We start from the raw sequence: 18,599 nt of genomic DNA, 5'->3' as shown, positions 1-18,599 counted from the left end.
TATGTAGACGCCTTTTCTCCGTTGTATAGTTCGACTCTTTTTACAAGTGACTAATGTAAAATTTGTTTTTACTAAGACATTAGATTAATCATATTTTCCTTCCTATGACCCAGTCACACCCATAATCTTGCAAAATTAGAAGCAGATTAATTTTCCGAAGAGTTGTCCAAAAGCTGGATGCTTTAACATTATTACATAATGTAAGACATTTAACACTGAGGTATTTCTACAGTTACTACTTAGCTGCTGGCCAGCCGCCTTCTCTTCCTAACCCCTCCAGTAGCATGCAGCTACTGACTTCTGCTTTATCTTCCTCCCACCTTGACCTTCCCATAAGCAGTCCGCAAAGATAAAAAGAAAAGCCTTCACACTGACGATGTTCTACATCATCATGAATCCTCACACCACTCTATTTTACCATACCACTGTATATTTTCAACAGTGTTATTACAATTTGTAATATCAGATATGGAGGTGCTCCTTCTGGTTCGATTGTTTTGCCACCCCATTTTACAGAGAAAACCGAAAAAACAACCCTTCACACAAGGCCAAATAGTAAAAAATGCAAATATATCTTTATTGATCGACAGATAACCATTAATAAGGCAGATACCACAAGTGCAAGAGAACAAATTCTTGTATCTGCCTTGTTTTTAATGGTTATTATCTGTCGTTCAATAAAGATATATTTGCATTTTTTACTATTTGGCCTTGTGTGAAGGGTAGTTTTTTCGGTTTTCTTATGCTTTTGCTTCGCGGCCTTGATGGGATATAATTAGGTGTCTTTCTACCAGAGGCGTAGCTAGAGCTTTTGCCGCCCGGGGCTGTTCCCGAGTTTGGCGCCCCCCCCCCATTCCCCCCCCTCCAGCTCAATACACACAAAGGTTACCAAAAATGGTTTTCCTGTTTTGTAGAACTTAAACTGGGCCTAATGGTGTCACCCCCACATGCCACACCTGTGACTTAATACCACCACACCATGACCAGGCCACATAGTGACCGAATAATACTACATACAAGGGACAAATACCACCGCACCATTTCCAGACCACATATTACCACCACATAGTGACTGAATACTACAATACTGATCAGTAATAAAAAAAAAAACCACAATACTATCACCATAAGTGCCAGTATTCACAGGAGATCTGTACTTAGTATGCAGTGTCTGTGTAGAGGTAATACAGAGATCACTGGTGACATTATACACAGGACCTCTATATAGTATACAGTGTATAGTGTCAGTGTATAGGTAACACTGACTCACCAGTGACGTCTCTAGGTGAAGTCCTTCATCTTTCATCCAGCACAGACCGCCATCATTCCTTCCAGCCAGGACTCGTTTCTGCAGGAAATAACACAGTTATCTCGAGCTCCGCTTGCAGAACACATTACTTAATTTTTCACAACTTCTACATTACACCACATGAAGAAAAAAAGGTGATATAGTGTCACTCTGCACAGTAACAGGACCGCCCCCCCATTTAAAACAGTATACTCAAAAAATAAAATAAATACATCACTGCAGTAACAATATCCCTTAATTATCCCCTATGGTAATAATATTCCCCACCCTGGCCCCGTTTATCTCATTCCTGGCTCCAGCCATATGTTGTCGTATCCTGCCCTCATGAGTATCCATTCTACCCCATATGATCTCCCCATCCTGCCCCACCAGCCTCCATCGTATCCGTCCTGCCCCATGATCCAATCCTGCCCCGTGTCTCCAATCATGCCCCGTATCTACATTCTGCCCATGCCTCAAGTCCTGCCCCCAGTGTGTCCAGCATATTACCCCCAGTGTCCAGCATTGCCCCAGTGTGTCCAGTATATTACCCCCAGTGTGTCCAGCAATCTGCCCCAGTGTCCAGCATTGCCCCAGTGTGTCCAGAAGTCTGCCCCAGGGTCTCCAGCATTGCCTCAATGTGTCCAGAAATCTGCCCCAGGGTCTCCAGTATTGCCCCAGTGTGTCCAGCAATCTGCCCCAGGGTCTCCAGTATTGCCCCAGTGTGTCCAGCATTCTGCCCCATAGTCTCCTGTACTGCCCCAGTGTGTCCAGCATTCTGCCCCATGGTCTCCAGCAATCTGCCCCATAGTCTCCTGTACTGCCCCAGTGTGTCCAGCATTCTGCCCCATGGTCTCCAGCAATCTGCCCCATGGTCTCCTGTATTGCCCCAGTGTGTCCAGCATTCTGCCCCATGGTCTCCAGTATTGCCCCGGTGTGTCCAGCAATCTGCCCCATGGTCTCCAGTATTGCCCCAGTATGTCCAGAAGTCTGCCCCAGGGTCTCCAGCATTGCCTCAATGTGTCCTGAGCTCTGCCCCATGGTCTCCAGTATTCAGTGTGTCCAGCATTCTGCCCCATAGTCTCCTGTACTGCCCCAGTGTGTCCAGCATTCTGCCCCATGGTCTCCAGTATTGCCCCAGTGTGTCCAGCATTCTGCCCCATGGTCTCCAGTATTGCCCCAGTGTGTCCAGCATTCTGCCCCATGGTCTCCAGTATTGCCCCAGTGTGTCCAGCATTCTGCCCCATGGTCTCCAGTATTGCCCCAGTGTGTCCAGCATTCTGCCCCATGGTCTCCAGTATTGCCCCAGTGTGTCCAGCAATCTGCCCCATAGTCTCCTGTATTGCCCCAGTGTGTCCAGCAATCTGCCCCATGGTCTCCTGTATTGCCCCAGTGTGTCCAGCAATCTGCCCCATGGTCTCCTGTATTGCCCCAGTGTGTCCAGCAATCTGCCCCATAGTCTCCTGTATTGCCCCAGTGTGTCCAGCAATCTGCCCCATGGTCTCCTGTATTGCCCCAGTGTGTCCAGCATTCTGCCCCATGGTCTCCAGCATTGCCCCAGCCCCAGACAGTCAGAAATAAAGAAAAAAAAAAAAAAGTAAAATCCTCACCTCTCCCGTTCCCAGCGCAGGTCCGGTGCAGTCAGCGTCTCTCCGGCTCTGCGACGCTCAGGACAGAGAGGCAGAGCGGCGCGCACAGTAGTGACGTCATCGCGCCCTCTGCTCTGAGACGTCGCAGAGTCAGAGGACGCTGAAGCCGCAGGAACCAGGAGAGGTGAGTATTAGAGCGGGGGGCGGGGGCGGGGGCGGGACCCGGGGGTGGGGGGAGCTGGCCCTGGTCGTGGCGGCGGACGGCGCCGCCCGAAGATTTAAAGGGGCGTCTTTTTTTTTTTTTTTTTTTTTATCTTCTTCTCCTGCAGCGCCGGCCGCCCCCAGCATTGTGCCGCCCGGGGCGGACCGCCCCCCCCCCCGCACCCCCCTTCCTACGCCACTGCTTTCTACCACATTTTACATTTAAACTCAGTACTCATTTTATTCTGTTACCCTCTGTTCTAAATATATGCCACCTGGTAATAATGTTGCAAATTTTCCCTTCAACCAACTGGGCATATATAACACAGATTTTCTCTGTGGACACGACCATGGTTTGATTGACCAGCATCAAAGGAGAAAAAAACAAACTTTGCTAGGATTATATATTAATTTAGATGACTATGTACAACTATTATCAGAGGTTCATGACCCAATGGGAAATCACAGTAATAAGAAGCAAAATGGTTCCAATGGTGGTTGCACATATGTGTGTTAAGAATGTGACACATTCACACACGGTAACAAAAGTAAGGAAGACCTATTACAGTGTGAAGCAGCACCTAAATCCTCCTGGTCCCTGTACAGACTAGTTAATTCCTTGAAGCACAGCTAAAAACAATACTTGGGACCTGGCTCCCTAAAAGACTGTTGAGGGGTTTCTCACACCTCCTAAAGAATGTTATGTGGGTGATGGAGAGAGCAGTGATGGGAATGGTGGAGGAGAAGGCAATGTTGGTGTTGGTGGAAAGGATGATGGGGTGGTGGGGGAGGAGGCAATAACCGAGGTGGTGGAATGGAAAATGATGGGTGGTGGGGAGAAGGCAATTATGGTTGTGGTGGAAAGGACAATGATGGTGCTGGTGATGGAGGAGGCAATGATGGAGGTATTGGAATGGGCAATGATGGGGTGGTGGAAAGGACAATGATGGTAGAAGTGGAAAGGACAATGGTGGTGAGGGAGGAGGCAATGATGGAGGTGGTGGAATGGGCAATGATGGGGTGGTGGGGAAGAAAGCAATGATGGAGGTGGTGGAAAGGAAAATGATGGTAGTGGTGGAAAGGACAATGGTGGTGAGGGAGGAGGCAATGATGGTGGTGGTGGAATGGGCAATGATAGGGGTTGTGGGTGAGAAGGTAATGATGGAGGTGGTGATGAGGACAATGATGGAGGTAGAGGGGGGCTGCATTATACCCTAAGAGGGGGGCTGTGTTATACTTTGAGGGGGCTACATTATATTCTGTGGGGGGCAGCAATATATTCTGTGTGGGGGCTAAAATAGTCTCTCAAGGGGCTATATTATATTCCGGGTGGCTACATAATACTGTATGAGGGGGCTGCATTATGCCCTTTGAGGGGGCTACAGTATATTCTATGGGGGGCTGCATTATACCTTATGAAGGGGTTACATTGTACTCTGAGGGGGCTACATTATGTGCTGTGTGGAGGGGCTGCATTACACTGTATGAGGGGGCTGCATTATACCATATGAGGGTGCTACATTATATTATATGGGGGCGCTGTATTATACCTTATGAGGGGGCTGTATTATATTTTGTGGGGTGCTGCATTATACCCTATGAGGGGGGCTGCACTATATTCTATGAGGGGCTGCATTATATTCTGTGAGGGGGGCTGTTGTGAATTCTGTTGTCGGGCTCCCTCCTGTGGTCATGAATGGTACTTCGGCTGGTTCTGTCCATGGACTTCCTCTGGTCTGTTTTTCTGAGTTTCCTTCCACAGGTGACGAGGTTAATTCGTTAGCTGGCTGCTCTATTTAACTCCACTTAGATCTTTGCTCCATGCCACCTGTCAATGTTCCAGTATTGGTCTAGTTCACTCCTGGATCGTTCTTGTGACCTGTCTTCCCAGCAGAAGCTAAGTTCCAGCTTGTATTTCTTTGGTTTGCTATTTTTCTGTCCAGCTTGCTATTTTTATTGTTGTCTTGCTTGCTGGAAGCTCTGGGACGCAGAGGGAGCGCCTCCGCACCGTGAGTCGGTGCAGAGGGTCTTTTTGCGCCCTCTGCGTGGTCTTTTTGTAGGTTTTTGTGCTGACCGCAAAGTAACCTTTCCTATCCTCGGTCTGCTCAGTAAGTCGGGCCTCACTTTGCTTAATCTATTTCATCTCTGTGTTTGTATTTTCATCTTTACTCACAGTCATTATATGTGGGGGGCTGCCTTTTCCTTTGGGGAATTTCTCTGAGGCAAGGTAGGCTTTATTTTTCTATCTTCAGGGCTAGCTAGTTCCTTAGGCTGTGCCGAGTTGCATAGGGAGCGTTAGGCGCAATCCACGGCTATTTCTAGTGTGTTTGATAGGATTAGGGATTGCGGTCAGCAGAGTTCCCACGTCCCAGAGCTCGTCCTTTATTATCAGTAACTATCAGGTCATTCCGTGTGCTCTTAACCACCAGGTCCATTGTTGTCCTGACCACCAGGTCATAACAGGGGGCTACATTATATTCCGTGAGGGGGGCAGCATTATTTTCCATGAGGGGGGCTGCATTATATTCCTTGAGGGGGCTGCATTATATTCTATGAGGGGATTACCCCAACCCCTGCTACACAATTAAGACGTGTACTACCTAATATTATACCCTGATATTAGCGTGTTTTACCAAACAACAGGTGGTCTTGTATTTATTTTTATGTAGCTAATGTGGGCCCCAAGAATGATTTTCCCTGGTGGGGCCGAGGTGCTCCAGTCCGACGCTGTATACATATCTATCTTTAGGTAACTGAGTATATTAGTTAACCTATTCAGAAAACTGGGATTGATAACATCCACCACCCTATTTTCTTTGGTATATGCAGCATTAAAGATCAAATTTTATAATGCTGCCTATTCTTGACTCTAAATAACCAACTCCCCATTAGAATTATTTAGCAGGCCCATTTTGTTTTTTTTGGTATATTTATACAGTATATAAAGAAAGTTTTGGGACTTTTCTTGCTTTACTTGGCTATCTGCCATTCACATTCTACTTTGGCTGATTTGATTACTTTGATATAGATTCTATTCAGCTCTTTGTAGTTTTTAAATGGTATTACTGACTGATTATTTATATTCTAATTGCCCAATTTTCATCATTATTACTATTATATATCAGAGACTATTATATCACAGCGGATATCCACCCTGACGGAATATTGATGAGCTTCAGCCATTCATTGGCTGCAGCTGGCATGTGACAAAACAATGTCACAAAACATATGAGAACACTGACATCACTTGAATTGCATTATTGCTGGAAGGGAGTATGCACTGTTTTTATTTTAATTGAGGTCCAGAATTCGCTAAGCTGGGGTTGTCAAAAAGTAGACAACCCCTTTAATTTCCTATTGGAAAAAGTCACTGTAACAGAATTGATCTATGGTAAACCTAATGTAGGCTCACAAATATTTTGGTAAATATGTGCCCAAAACTACATACTATCAACAACTAGAGAGATGAGTTAATGAAGAAATTCTGACTCTTAGCTTAGTGTCTATGATTAACTTACGAACATTGCAGTTCCTGAATATTGACAAGTCCAGATCAAATTCTATATACCGTATATACTCGAGTATAGGCCGAGATTTTCAGCCCAAATTTTTGGGCTGAAAGTGCCCCTCTCGGCTTACACTCGAGTCACGGTCGGCGGCAGGGTCGGCGGGTGAGGGGGAGAGGGCGCTGTGGCATACTTACCTGCTTCCGGGGCTCCTGGCGCTGTCCCTACCTGTCCCACGGTCTCCAGGTGCCGCAGCTCTTCCCCTGTTCAGCGGTCACGTGGGACCACTCATTAAAGTAATGAATATGGACTCCACTCCCAGAGGGGTGGAGCCACATATTCATTTCTTTAATGAGCGGTAACGGTGACCGCTGATAGAGGAAGAGGCTGCGGCACCGAAGAGCAGCTGTCCGGGGGAAGGAGCGGAACGCCGGGAGCAGGTAAGTATTACATATTCACCTGTCCGCATTCCACCCGCCGGGCGCCGTTCTGTCTTTGCGTCGTCTTGCACTGACTGTTCAGGCCAGAGGGAGCGATGACATATAGTGTGCGAGCCGCCCTCTGCCTGAACAGTCAGTGCGGAGAGACGCCGAGACGGGACGCTGAGGAGCTGCAAGCAAGAGAGGTGAGTATGGCTTTTTTTTTTTATTGCAGCAGCAATGGCACAGCTTTCTATGGTACATCTATGGGGCAATAATGAACGGTGCAGAGCACTATATAGCACAGCTATGGGGCAATAATGAACGGTGCAGAGCACTATATGGCACAGCTGTGGGGCAATAATGAACGGTGCAGAGCACTATATGGCACAGCTATGGGGCAATAATGAACGGTGCAGAGCACTATAAGGCACAGCTATGGGGCAATAAGGAACGGTGCAGAGCACTATATGGCACAGCTATGGGGCAATAATGAACGGTGCAGAGCACTATATGGCACAGCTATGGGGCAATAATGAACGGTGCAGAGCACTATATGGCACAGCTATGGGGCAATAATGAACGGTGCAGAGCACTATATGGCACAGCTTTCTATGGTACATCTATGGGGCAATAATGAACGGTGCAGAGCACTATATGGCACAGCTATGGGGCCATACTATATGGCACAGCTATGGGGCCATAATGAACAGTATGGAGCATCTATTTTTATTTTTGAAGTTCACCGGTAGCTGCTGTATTTTTTATCCTAGGCTTATACTCGAGTCAATACGTTTTCCCAGTTTTTTGTGGCAAAATTAGGGGAGTCGGCTTATACTCGGGTCGGCTTATACTCGAGTATATACGGTAAGCTAATGCTTCTTATTGATAAATATTTTTAGAAAGGTATAAAAATAGGACTGTCATGTGCTCTGATTTCCCTTAATATTTATATTATTGGACAGCTATAGGATGAAAAAGCAATCAAATTCAGTACTGCATGAAAAATTGTGAAATAGTTACCCCCAAGAAAACACTGGTATACAATGACATGTAAAAGTTTTGGCACCCCTAGTAAAAATTACTGTTATTGAGAAAAGTTAAATATTGAAAATTAAATGATCTCTAAAAGGCTTAAAGATAAAGATGACACATTTCCTTTTTTTGGCAAACAAATATATATAAATAAATACACACACACATATATGTATATATATATATATACACAGAACAGACCAATAGTTTGGACACGCCTTCTCATTTAAGGATTTTTCTGTATTTTCATGACTATGAAAATTGTACATTCACACTGAAGGCATCAAAACTATGAATTAACACATGTGGAAATATATATTTAACAAAAGAAGTGTGAAACAATTGAAATTATGTCTTATATTCTAGGTTTTTCAAAGTAGCCACCTTTTGCTTTGATGACTGCTTTGCACACTCTTGGCATTCTCTTGATGAGCTTCAAGAGGTAGTCACTGGGAATGGTCTTCCAACAATCTTGAATGAGTTCCCAAAGATGTTTAGCACTTGTTGGCCCTTTTACCTTCACTCTGCAGTCCAGCTCACCCCAGACATTCTCGATTGGGTTCAGGTCTGGTGACTGTGGAGGCCAGGTCATCTGGCTTAGCACCCCATCACTCTCCTTCTTGGTCAAAAAGCCCTTACACAGCCTTGAGGTGTGTTTGGGGTCATTGTCCTGTTGAAAAAGAAATGATGGTCCAACTAAACGCAAACCGGATGGAATAGCATGCCGCTGCAAGATGCTGTGGTAGCCATGCTGGTTCAGTATGCCTTCAATTTTCAATAAATCCCCAACAGTGTCACGAGCAAAGTACCCCCACACCATCACACCACCTCCTCCATGTTTCATGGTGGGAACCAGGCATGTAGAGTCCATCCGTTCACCTTTTCTGCGTCGCACAAAGACACAGTAGTTGGAACCAAAGATCTCAAATTTGGACTCATCAGACCAAAGCACAGATTTCCACTGGTCTAATGTCCATTCCTTGTGTTTTTTAGCCCAAACAAGTCTCTTCTGCTTGTTGCCTGTCCTTAACAGTGGTTTCCTAGCAGCTATTTTACCATGAAGGCCTGCTGCACAAAGTCTCCTCTTAAAAGTTGTTGTAGAGATGTGTCTGCTGCTAGAACTCTGTGGCATTGACCTGGTCTCTAATCTGAGCTGCTGTTACCCTGCGATTTCTGAGGCAGGTGACTCGGATAAACTTATCCTCAGAAGCAGAGGTGACTCTTGGTTTTCCTTTCCTGGGGCGGTCCTCATGTGAGACAGTTTCTTTGAAGCGCTTGATGATTTTGCCACTGCAGTTTGCGACACTTTCAAAAGTTTTCCTAATTTTTCGGACTGACTGACCTTCATTTCTTAAAGTAATGATGGCCACTCGTTTTTCTTTACTTAGCTGCTTTTTTCTTGCCATAATACAAATTCTAGCAGTCTATTCAGTAGGACTATCAGTTGTGTATCCACCAGACTTCTGCACAACACAGCTGATGGTCTCAACCCCATTTATAAGGCAAGAAACCCCACTTATTACACAGGCACACCTGTGAAGTGAAAACCATTCCCGGTGACTACCTCTTGAAGCTCATCAAGAGAATGCCAAAAGTGTGCAAAATATTTAGAATTGAGAGTCCTCAGTGATTGATACCTTTTAATGGCTAACTGAAAAGATGGTAACAAATTGCAAGCTTTCGAGACTACACAGGTCTCTTCATCAGGCAAAGACTAAAAGAAATTCTGAAGAATCACATATTTATGCACAACATAGCACAGAAAAAAAGGAAAAACCATGGATAAAACAGGTGACATGAAGCAGAATTACCATGAGTGATAAACAGTTATGTCCATAAATATTGGGCCAATTCTTAGATAAGGATTGTTTTATTGTCCTCTGATTAGGGTCTCTGTTGTTGCACAATATAGCACAGAAAAAAAAGTGATTCTTCAGAATTTCTTTTAGTCTTTGCCTGATGAAGACACCTGTGTAGTCTCGAAACCTTGCAATTTGTTACCATCTTTTCAGTTAGCCATTAAAATGTTTCAACCACTGAGGACTCTCAATGCTAAATATTTTTCTATCTACTGGCTAACACGGTACCAAGATATATATCTTTCCTGTATCAAAAGTGTGCAAAGCAGTCATCAAAGCAAAAGGTGGCTACTTTGAAGAACCTAGAATATAAGACATAATTTCAGTTATTTCACACTTTCTTTGTTAAATATATACTTCCACATGTGTTAATTCATAGTTTTGATGCCTTCAGTGTGAATGTACAATTTTCATAGTCATTAAAATACAGAAAAATCTTTAAATGAAAAGGTGTGTCCAAACTTTTGGTCTGTACTGTATATATATATATATATATATATATATATATATATATATATATATATATATATACTTTTTTTTTTGTTTTAAAAATTACTTAGAGGGAAATGGGTCGATATAAGAGTTTGGGCACCCGTGGAGATTTGTGTGCTTAGATAACTTTGACCAAGGGTTATCATTATTATTATTTGTGTATACAGCACCATTGATTCAATGCTGTTGTACATGAGAAGGGGTTACATACAAATTACAAATACAGTAAACAAACTAACAATAACAGACTGATACAGTCCTTGCGGGCTTACATTCTACAGGTTATGGCTTGTTCACTATCATCGTTAGGAAAGGCCAGATGATACAATTTCCCCAGCTTTATTTAAAAAAAAAAGCTTCCTCTAACATTGTGCCATTAAAATACAGCCATGGGTTCTTCTAAGCAGCTGCCGGCACCACTCTGAAAATGAAAATGGTGGGGCCCTACAAAGCAGGAGAATGCTATAAGAAGATAGCAAAGTGTTCTCAAGTTGCTTTTCTTCATTTGAAAAAAAATGTAATTAAGAAATGGCAGGAACAGGAACAGTGGATGTCAAGATAAGGTCTGGAAGATGAAGCAAGATTTCAGTGAGAGCTGCTCGTAGGATTGCTAGAGAGGCAAATCAAGACCCCCGCTTGACTGCAAAAGACCTTAAGAAAGATTTAGCAGACTCTGAAGTTGTGGTACATTGTTCTACTGTTCAGAAACACCTGCACAAATATGGCCTTCATGGAAGAGTCATCAAACGAAAACCTCTCCTGCGTCTTCAACATGAAATTCAGCGTCAGAAGTATGCAAAAGAAAAGAGAAAAAAGGGCACAGAATTTCTGGAAAAGAACAACTTGTCAACCATTAAGCATAGGAGTAGATAAACCATGCTTTGGGGTTGTGGTACAGCCAATGCCACGGGAACATTTCACAGGTAGAGGGAAGAATTGCCTTGAATTACATTTAAGAAGGACTACTGTATATTTCATTAAATCTTATTGTTTATTTATACTCACATTTATGCTGAATTTCAAACTAATCTGATGTTTGCTTATTTTCAAGACTAGATAGATGACCCCTGCTCTATACTAACATAATATAAATATATTTTGTTTATATAAACTCGGTGTAGGTCACAAAATCTGTAACAAGTATTGTAAAGCACTTACCTTTGTAAACTGTACAAATTCCAAAAGTTCTCGCTTCTCCTCACAGCTTGCCTCCATACTTTTATTTAATGAGATATATATAAGGGCATCTCTTCCTTAAAGCAGGAATAAAAAAAAAGTTAAAATAATGCTGATAATAATGATAATATATAATAATATAATATAATAATAATAAATAATAATAATAAAACTAGTGCATATTGTAAAAGATATCTGTATATGAGACAACTATAACACTCATCTATGCATTAATAGTGAGAACTGATGTGTATACACCATAATACACACATACACGTAAAGTGGGGTAAATAAGTATTTGATACACTGCCGATTTTGCAAGTTTTCCCACCTACAAAGAATGGAGAGGTTTCAATTTTTTATTGCAAGTACACTTCAACTGTGAGAGACAGAACATTAACACACACTGCAGCAGGGATTTTGTCCTACTCCTCCATACTCCTCCATACAGATCTTCTCCAGATTGTTCACGTTTTAGGGCTGTCTTTGGGCAACACTGAGTTTCAGCTCCCTCCAAAGATTTCCTATTAGATTCAGCTCTGGAGACTGGCTAGGCCAGTCCAGGAGTTTCAAATGCTTCTTACGGAGCCACTCCATAGTTGCCCTGCTTGAGTGTTTCAGGTCGTTGTCATGGTGGAAGACCCAGCCACAACTCATTTTCAATGCTCTAACAGAGGAAAGTAGGTTGTTGGCCAAAATCTTGCAATACATGACCGCATCCATCCTCCCTTCAATACTGTGCAGCCTTTCTTTCCCCTTTTACAGAAAAGCACCCCCAAAGTATGATGTGTATGATGTTTCCCCCACCATACTACACGATTGGGACAGTGTTTTTGGGGTTGTACTCATCCTTCTTCTTCATCCAAAAAAGTGGAGTTGATTACAAAATGTTCTATTTTGGTCTAATCTGACCACAAGACAGTCTCCCATGCCTCCTCTGGATCATCCAGATGGTCATTGGCGAACTTCAAATGGGCCTGGACAGGTGCTGGTGTGAGATGGGGGACCTTGCATGCCATGCAGTATTTTATTCCATGACGGCATAGTGTGTTACTAAAGGTAATGTTTGAGACTGTTGTCTCAACTTTCTTCAGGTCATTGACCAGATCATCCCACGTAGTTTAAGGCTGATTCCTGACCTTTCTCAAAATCATCTGTACGCCACAAGGCAAGATCTTGCATGGAGCCCCAGACCAAGGAAGATTGATAGTAATCTTGCGTTTCTTCCATATTTTGTGCTAATTGTGCCAACAGTTCCCTTCTTACCAAGCTGCTTGCCTATTGTCCTGTAGCCCATTCCAGCCTTGTGCAGGTCTACAATTTTGTCCCTAGTGTCCATTACAGCTCTTTGGTCTTTACCATGGTGGAGAGTGATTAATTGAGTGTCTTGACAGGTGTCTTTTATACAGGTAAGGCTGCCGTCACACTATCAGTAATTGGTCAGTATTTTACATCAGTATTTGTAAGCCAAAACCAGGAATGGTTGATAAATGCAGAAGTGGTGCGTATGTTTCTATTATACTTTTCCTCTAATTGTTCCACTCCTGGTTTTGGCTTACAAATACTGATGTAAAAACTGACCAAATACTGATAGTGTGACGGCAGCCTAAGGAGTTCAAACAGGTGTAATTAATACAGATAATGAGTGCAGAGTAGGAGGGCTTCTTAACCCCTTTCTGACATCGGACGTACTATCCCGTCCATGTGGGGTGGGCCCCTATGACCATGGACGGGATAGTACGTCCAGCGAGATCGGCGGCGCTCACGGGGGGAGCGCCGCCGATCGCGGCCGGGTGTCAGCTGCCTATCGCAGCTGACATCCGGCACTATGTGCCAGGAGCGGTCACGGACCGCCCCCGGCACATTAACCCCTGGCACACCGCGATCAAAGATGATCGCGATGTGCCGGCGGTGCAGGGAAGCACCGCGCAGGGAGGGGGCTCCCTGCGGGCTTCCCTGAGCCCCCCGCAGCAACGCGATGTGATCGCGTTGCTGCGAGGGTCTTACCTCCCTCCCTCCCTGCTCGAGCCCCGGATCCAAGATGGCCGCGGATCCGGGTCCTGCAGGGAGGGAGGTGGCTTCACAGAGCCTGCTTAGAGCAGGCACTGTGAAGGCTGCAGCGCTGCATGTCAGATCAGTGATCTGTGATGTCCCCCCCTGGGACAAAGTAAAAAAGTAAAAAAAAAAATTTTCAAATGTGTAAAAAAAAATAAAAAAAAATATTCCAAAATAATGAAAAAAAAAAAAATATTATTCCCATAAATACATTTCTTTATCTAAATAAAAAAAACAAAACAATAAAAGTACACATATTTAGTATCGCCGCGTCCGTAACAGCCCGACCTATAAAACTGGCCCACTAGTTAACCCCTTCAGTAAACACCGTAAGGAAAAAAAAAAAAACGAGGCAAAAAACAACGCTTTATTATCATACCGCCGAATAAAAAGTGGAATAACACGCGATCAAAAAGACAGATATAAATAACCATGGTACCGCTGAAAACGTCATCTTGTCCCGCAAAAAATGAGCCACCATACAGCATTATCAGCAAAAAAATAAAAAAGTTATAGTCCTGAGAATAAAGCGATGCAAAAATAATTATTTTTTCTATAAAATAGTTTTTATCGTATAAAAGCGCCAAAACATAAAAAAATGATATAAATGAGGTGTCGCTGTAATCGTACTGACCCGAAGAATAAAACTGCTTTATCAATTTTACCAAACGCGGAACGGTATAAACGCCTCCCCCAAAAGAAATTCATGAATAGCTGGTTTTTGGTCATTCTGCCTCACAAAAATCGGAATAAAAAGCGATCAAAAAATGTCACGTGCCCGAAAATGTTACCAATAAAAACGTCAACTCGTCCCGCAAAAAACAAGACCTCACATGACTCTGTGGACCAAAATATAGAAAAATTATAGCTCTCAAAATGTGGTAACGCAAAAAATATTTTTTGCAATAAAAAGCGTCTTTCAGTGTGTGACGGCTGCCAATCATAAAAATCCGCTAAAAAACCCGCTATAAAAGAAAATCAAACCCCCCTTCATCACCCCCTTAGTTAGGGAAAAATTAAAAAAATGTATTTATTTCCATTTTCCCATTAGGGCTAGCGTTAGAGTAAGGGCTAGGGTTAGGGCTAGGGTTAGGGCTAGGGTTAGGGCTAGGGTTAGGGCTAGGGCTAGGGTTAGGGTTAGGGCTAGGGTTAGGGTTAGGGCTAGGGTTAGGGCTAGGGTTAGGGTTAGGGTTGGGGCTACAGTTTGGGTTGGGGCTAAAGTTACATTTAGGGTTTAGATTACATTTACGGTTGGGAATAGGGTTGGGATTAGGGTTAGGGGTGTGTCTGGGTTAGAGGTGTGGTTAGGGTTACTGTTGGGATTAGGGTTAGGGATGTGTTTGGATTAGGGTTTCAGTTATAATTGTGGGGTTTCCACTGTTTAGGCACATCAGGGGCTCTCCAAACGCGACATGGCGTCCGATCTCAATTCCAGCCAATTCTGCGTTGAAAAAGTAAAACAGTGCTTCTTCCCTTCCGAGCTCTCCCGTGTGCCCAAACAGGGGTTTACCCCAACATATGGGGTATCAGCGTACTCAGGACAAATAGGACAACAACTTTTGGGGTCCAATTTCTCCTGTTACCCTTGGGAAAATACAAAACTCGGGGCTAAAACATATTTTATGTGCGAAAAAAAATGATTTTTTATTTTCACGGCTCTGCGTTATAAACTGTAGTGAAACACTTGGGGGTTCAAAGTTCTCACAACACATCTAGATTAGTTCCCTGGGGGGTCTAGTTTCCAATATGGGGTCACTTGTGGGGGGTTTCTACTGTTTAGGTACATTAGGGGTTCTGCAAACGCAATGTGACGTCTGCAGACCATTCCATCTAAGTCTGCATTCCAAATGGCGCTCCTTCCCTTCCGAGCCCTCCCATGCGCTCAAACGGTGGTTGCCCCCAACATACGGGGTATCAGCGTACTCAGGACAAATTGGACAACAACTTTTGGGGTCGAATTTCTCCTCTTACCCTTGAGAAAATACAAAACTGGGGGCTAAAAAATAATTTTGGGGGGAAAGATTTTTTTTTACATTTTCACGGCTCTGCGTTACAAACTGTAGTGAAACACTTGGGGGTTCAAAGCTATCACAACACATCTAGATGAGTTCCTTAGGGGGTCTAGTTTCCAAAATGGTGTCACTTGTGGGAGGTTTCTACTGTTTAGGTACATTAGGGGCTCTGCAAATGCAATGTGACACCTGCAGACCATTCCATCTAAGTCCTCATTCCAAATGGAGCTCCTTCCCTTCCGAGCCCTCCCATGCGCCCAAACAGTGGTTCCCCCCCACATATGGGGTATCAGCGCACTCAGGACAAATTGGACAACAAATTGTGGGGTCGAATTTCTCCTGTTACCCTCGGGAAAATACAAAACTGGGGGCTAAAAAATAATTTTTGTGGGAAAAAATTTTTGTTTTATTTTTACGGCTCTCCATTATAAACTTCTGTGAAGCCCTTGGTGAGTCAAAGCGCTCAGCACACATCTAGATAAGTTCCTAAGGGGGTCTACTTTCCAAAATGGTGTCACTGGTGGGGGGTTTCTACTGTTTAGGTACATTAGGGGCTCTGCAAACGCAATGTGACACCTGCAGACCATTCCATCTAAGTCTGCATTCAAATGGCACTCCTTCCCTTCTGAGCCCTCCCATGTGCCCAAACAGTGGTTCCCCCCACATATGGTGTATCATCGCACTCAGGACAAATTGGGCAACAAATTTTGGGGTCCAATTTCTCCTGTTACCCTCAGGAAAATACAAAACTGGGGGCTAAAAAAATAATTTTTGTGGGAAAAAAATTTTGTTTTATTTTTACGGCTCTGCATTATAAACTTCTGTGAAGCACTTGGTGGGTCAAAGTGCTCACCACACCTCTAGATAAGTTCCTTAGGGGGTCTACTTTCCAAAATGGTGTCATTTGTGGGGGGTTTCAATGTTTAGGCACATCAGTGGCTCTTCAAACGCAACATGGCGTTCTATCTCAATTCCTGTCAATTTTGCTTTGAAAAGTCAAACGGCGCTCCTTCCCTTCCGAGCTCTCCCATCCGCCCAAACAGTGGTTTACCCCCACATATGGTGTATCAGCGTATTCAGGACAAATTGTACAACAACTTTTGGGGTCCAATTTCTTCTCTTACCCTTGGGAAAATAAAAAATTGGGGGCGAAAAGATAATTTTTGTGAAAAAATATGATTTTTTATTTTTACGGTTCTACATTATAAACTTCTGTGAAGCACTTGGTGGGTCAAAGTGCTCACCACACCTCTAGATAAGTTCCTTAGGGGGTCTACTTTCCAAAATGGTGTCATTTGTGGGGGGTTTCAATGTTTAGGCACATCAGTGGCTCTTCAAACGCAACATGGCGTTCTATCTCAATTCCTGTCAATTTTGCTTTGAAAAGTCAAACGGCGCTCCTTCCCTTCCGAGCTCTCCCATCCGCCCAAACAGTGGTTTACCCCCACATATGGTGTATCAGCGTATTCAGGACAAATTGTACAACAACTTTTGGGGTCCAATTTCTTCTCTTACCCTTGGGAAAATAAAAAATTGGGGGCGAAAAGATAATTTTTGTGAAAAAATATGATTTTTTATTTTTACGGTTCTACATTATAAACTTCTGTGAAGCACTTGGTGGGTCAAAGTGCTCACCACACCTCTAGATAAGTTCCTTAGGGGGTCTACTTTCCAAAATGGTATCACTTGTGGGGGGTTTCAATGTTTAGGCACATCAGTGGCCCTTCAAACGCAACATGGCGTCCCATCTCAATTCCTGTCAATTTTGCATTGAAAAGTCAAACGGCGCTCCTTCCCTTCCAAGCTCTCCCATCCGCCCAAACAGTGGTTTACCCCCACATATGGGCTATCAGCGTACTCAGGACAAATTGTACAACAACTTTTGGGGTCCAATTTCTTCTCTTACCCTTGGGAAAATAAAAAATTGGGGGCGAAAAGATAATTTTTGTGAAAAAATATGATTTTTTATTTTTACGGTTCTACATTATAAACTTATGTGAAGCACTTGGTGGGTCAAAGTGCTCACCACACTTCTAGATAAGTTCCTTAGGGGGTCTACTTTCAAAAATAGTGTCAATTGTGGGGGGTTTCAATGTTTAGCCACATCAGGGGCTCTCCAAACGAAATATGGCGTCCCATCTCAATTCCAGTCAATTTTGCATTGAAAAGTCAAATGGCACTCCTTCGCTTCCGAGCTCTGCCATGCGCCCAAACAGTGGTTTACCCCCACATGTGGGGTATTGGCATACTCAGGACAAATTGTACAACAATGTTTGGGGTCCATTTTCTCCTGTTACCCTTGGTAAAATAAAACAAATTGGAGCTGAATTAAATTTTTTGTGAAAAAAAGTTAAATGTTCATTTTTATTTAAACATTCAAAAAATTCCTGTGAAGCACCAGAAGGGTTAATAAACTTCTTGAATATGGTTTTGAGCACCTTGAGGGGTGTAGTTTTTAGAATGGTGTCACACTTGGGTATTTTCTATCATATAGACCCCTCAAAATGACTTCAAATGAGATGTGGTCCCTAAAATAAAATGGTGTTGTAGAAATGAGAAATTGCTGGTCAACTTTTAACCCTTATAACTCCCTAACAAAAAAAAATTTTGGTTCCAAAATTGTGCTGATGTAAAGTAGACATGTGGGAAATGTTACTTATTAAGTATTTTGTGTGACATATCTCTGTGATTTAATTGCATAAAAATTCAAAGTTGGAAAATTGCGAAATTTTCATAATTTTCGCCAAATTTCCGTTTTTTTCACAAATAAACGCAGGTACTATCAAAGAATTTTTACCATTGTCATGAAGTACAATATGTCACGAGAAAACAATGTCAGAATCACCAGGATCCATTAAAGCGTTCCAGAGTTATAACCTCATAAAGGGACAGTGGTCAGAATTGTAAAAATTGGCCCGGTCATTAACGTGCAAACCACCCTTGGGGGTAAAGGGGTTAAAGAAAAAC

The 18,599-nt window shown here is 43.3% G+C and overlaps 1 protein-coding gene across 3 annotated transcripts in view; it reads right to left on the bottom strand.

The window, feature by feature from the left end:
* Positions 1 to 18,599, bottom strand: part of CPED1 (cadherin like and PC-esterase domain containing 1) — a 486,680-nt gene that overhangs the window by 402,544 nt on the left and 65,537 nt on the right. For 2 of the 3 annotated variants that reach the window (XM_069764871.1, XM_069764872.1), the window contains exon 3: positions 11,548 to 11,642. In XM_069764871.1, coding sequence (XP_069620972.1) covers positions 11,548 to 11,642 — 95 coding nt within the window. Of the gene's footprint in view, positions 1 to 1,270; positions 1,331 to 11,547; positions 11,643 to 18,599 lie in introns of those variants that run through there. The other variant, XM_069764873.1, reaches the window with a different exon arrangement.

The sequence above is a fragment of the Ranitomeya imitator genome, chromosome 4, assembly GCF_032444005.1.
Source record: "Ranitomeya imitator isolate aRanImi1 chromosome 4, aRanImi1.pri, whole genome shotgun sequence".
NCBI classification, from domain to species: domain Eukaryota; kingdom Metazoa; phylum Chordata; class Amphibia; order Anura; family Dendrobatidae; genus Ranitomeya; species Ranitomeya imitator.
The sequence above is the reverse complement of the archived record's forward strand: the minus strand, read 5'-3'. Positions and strand labels throughout refer to the sequence as shown.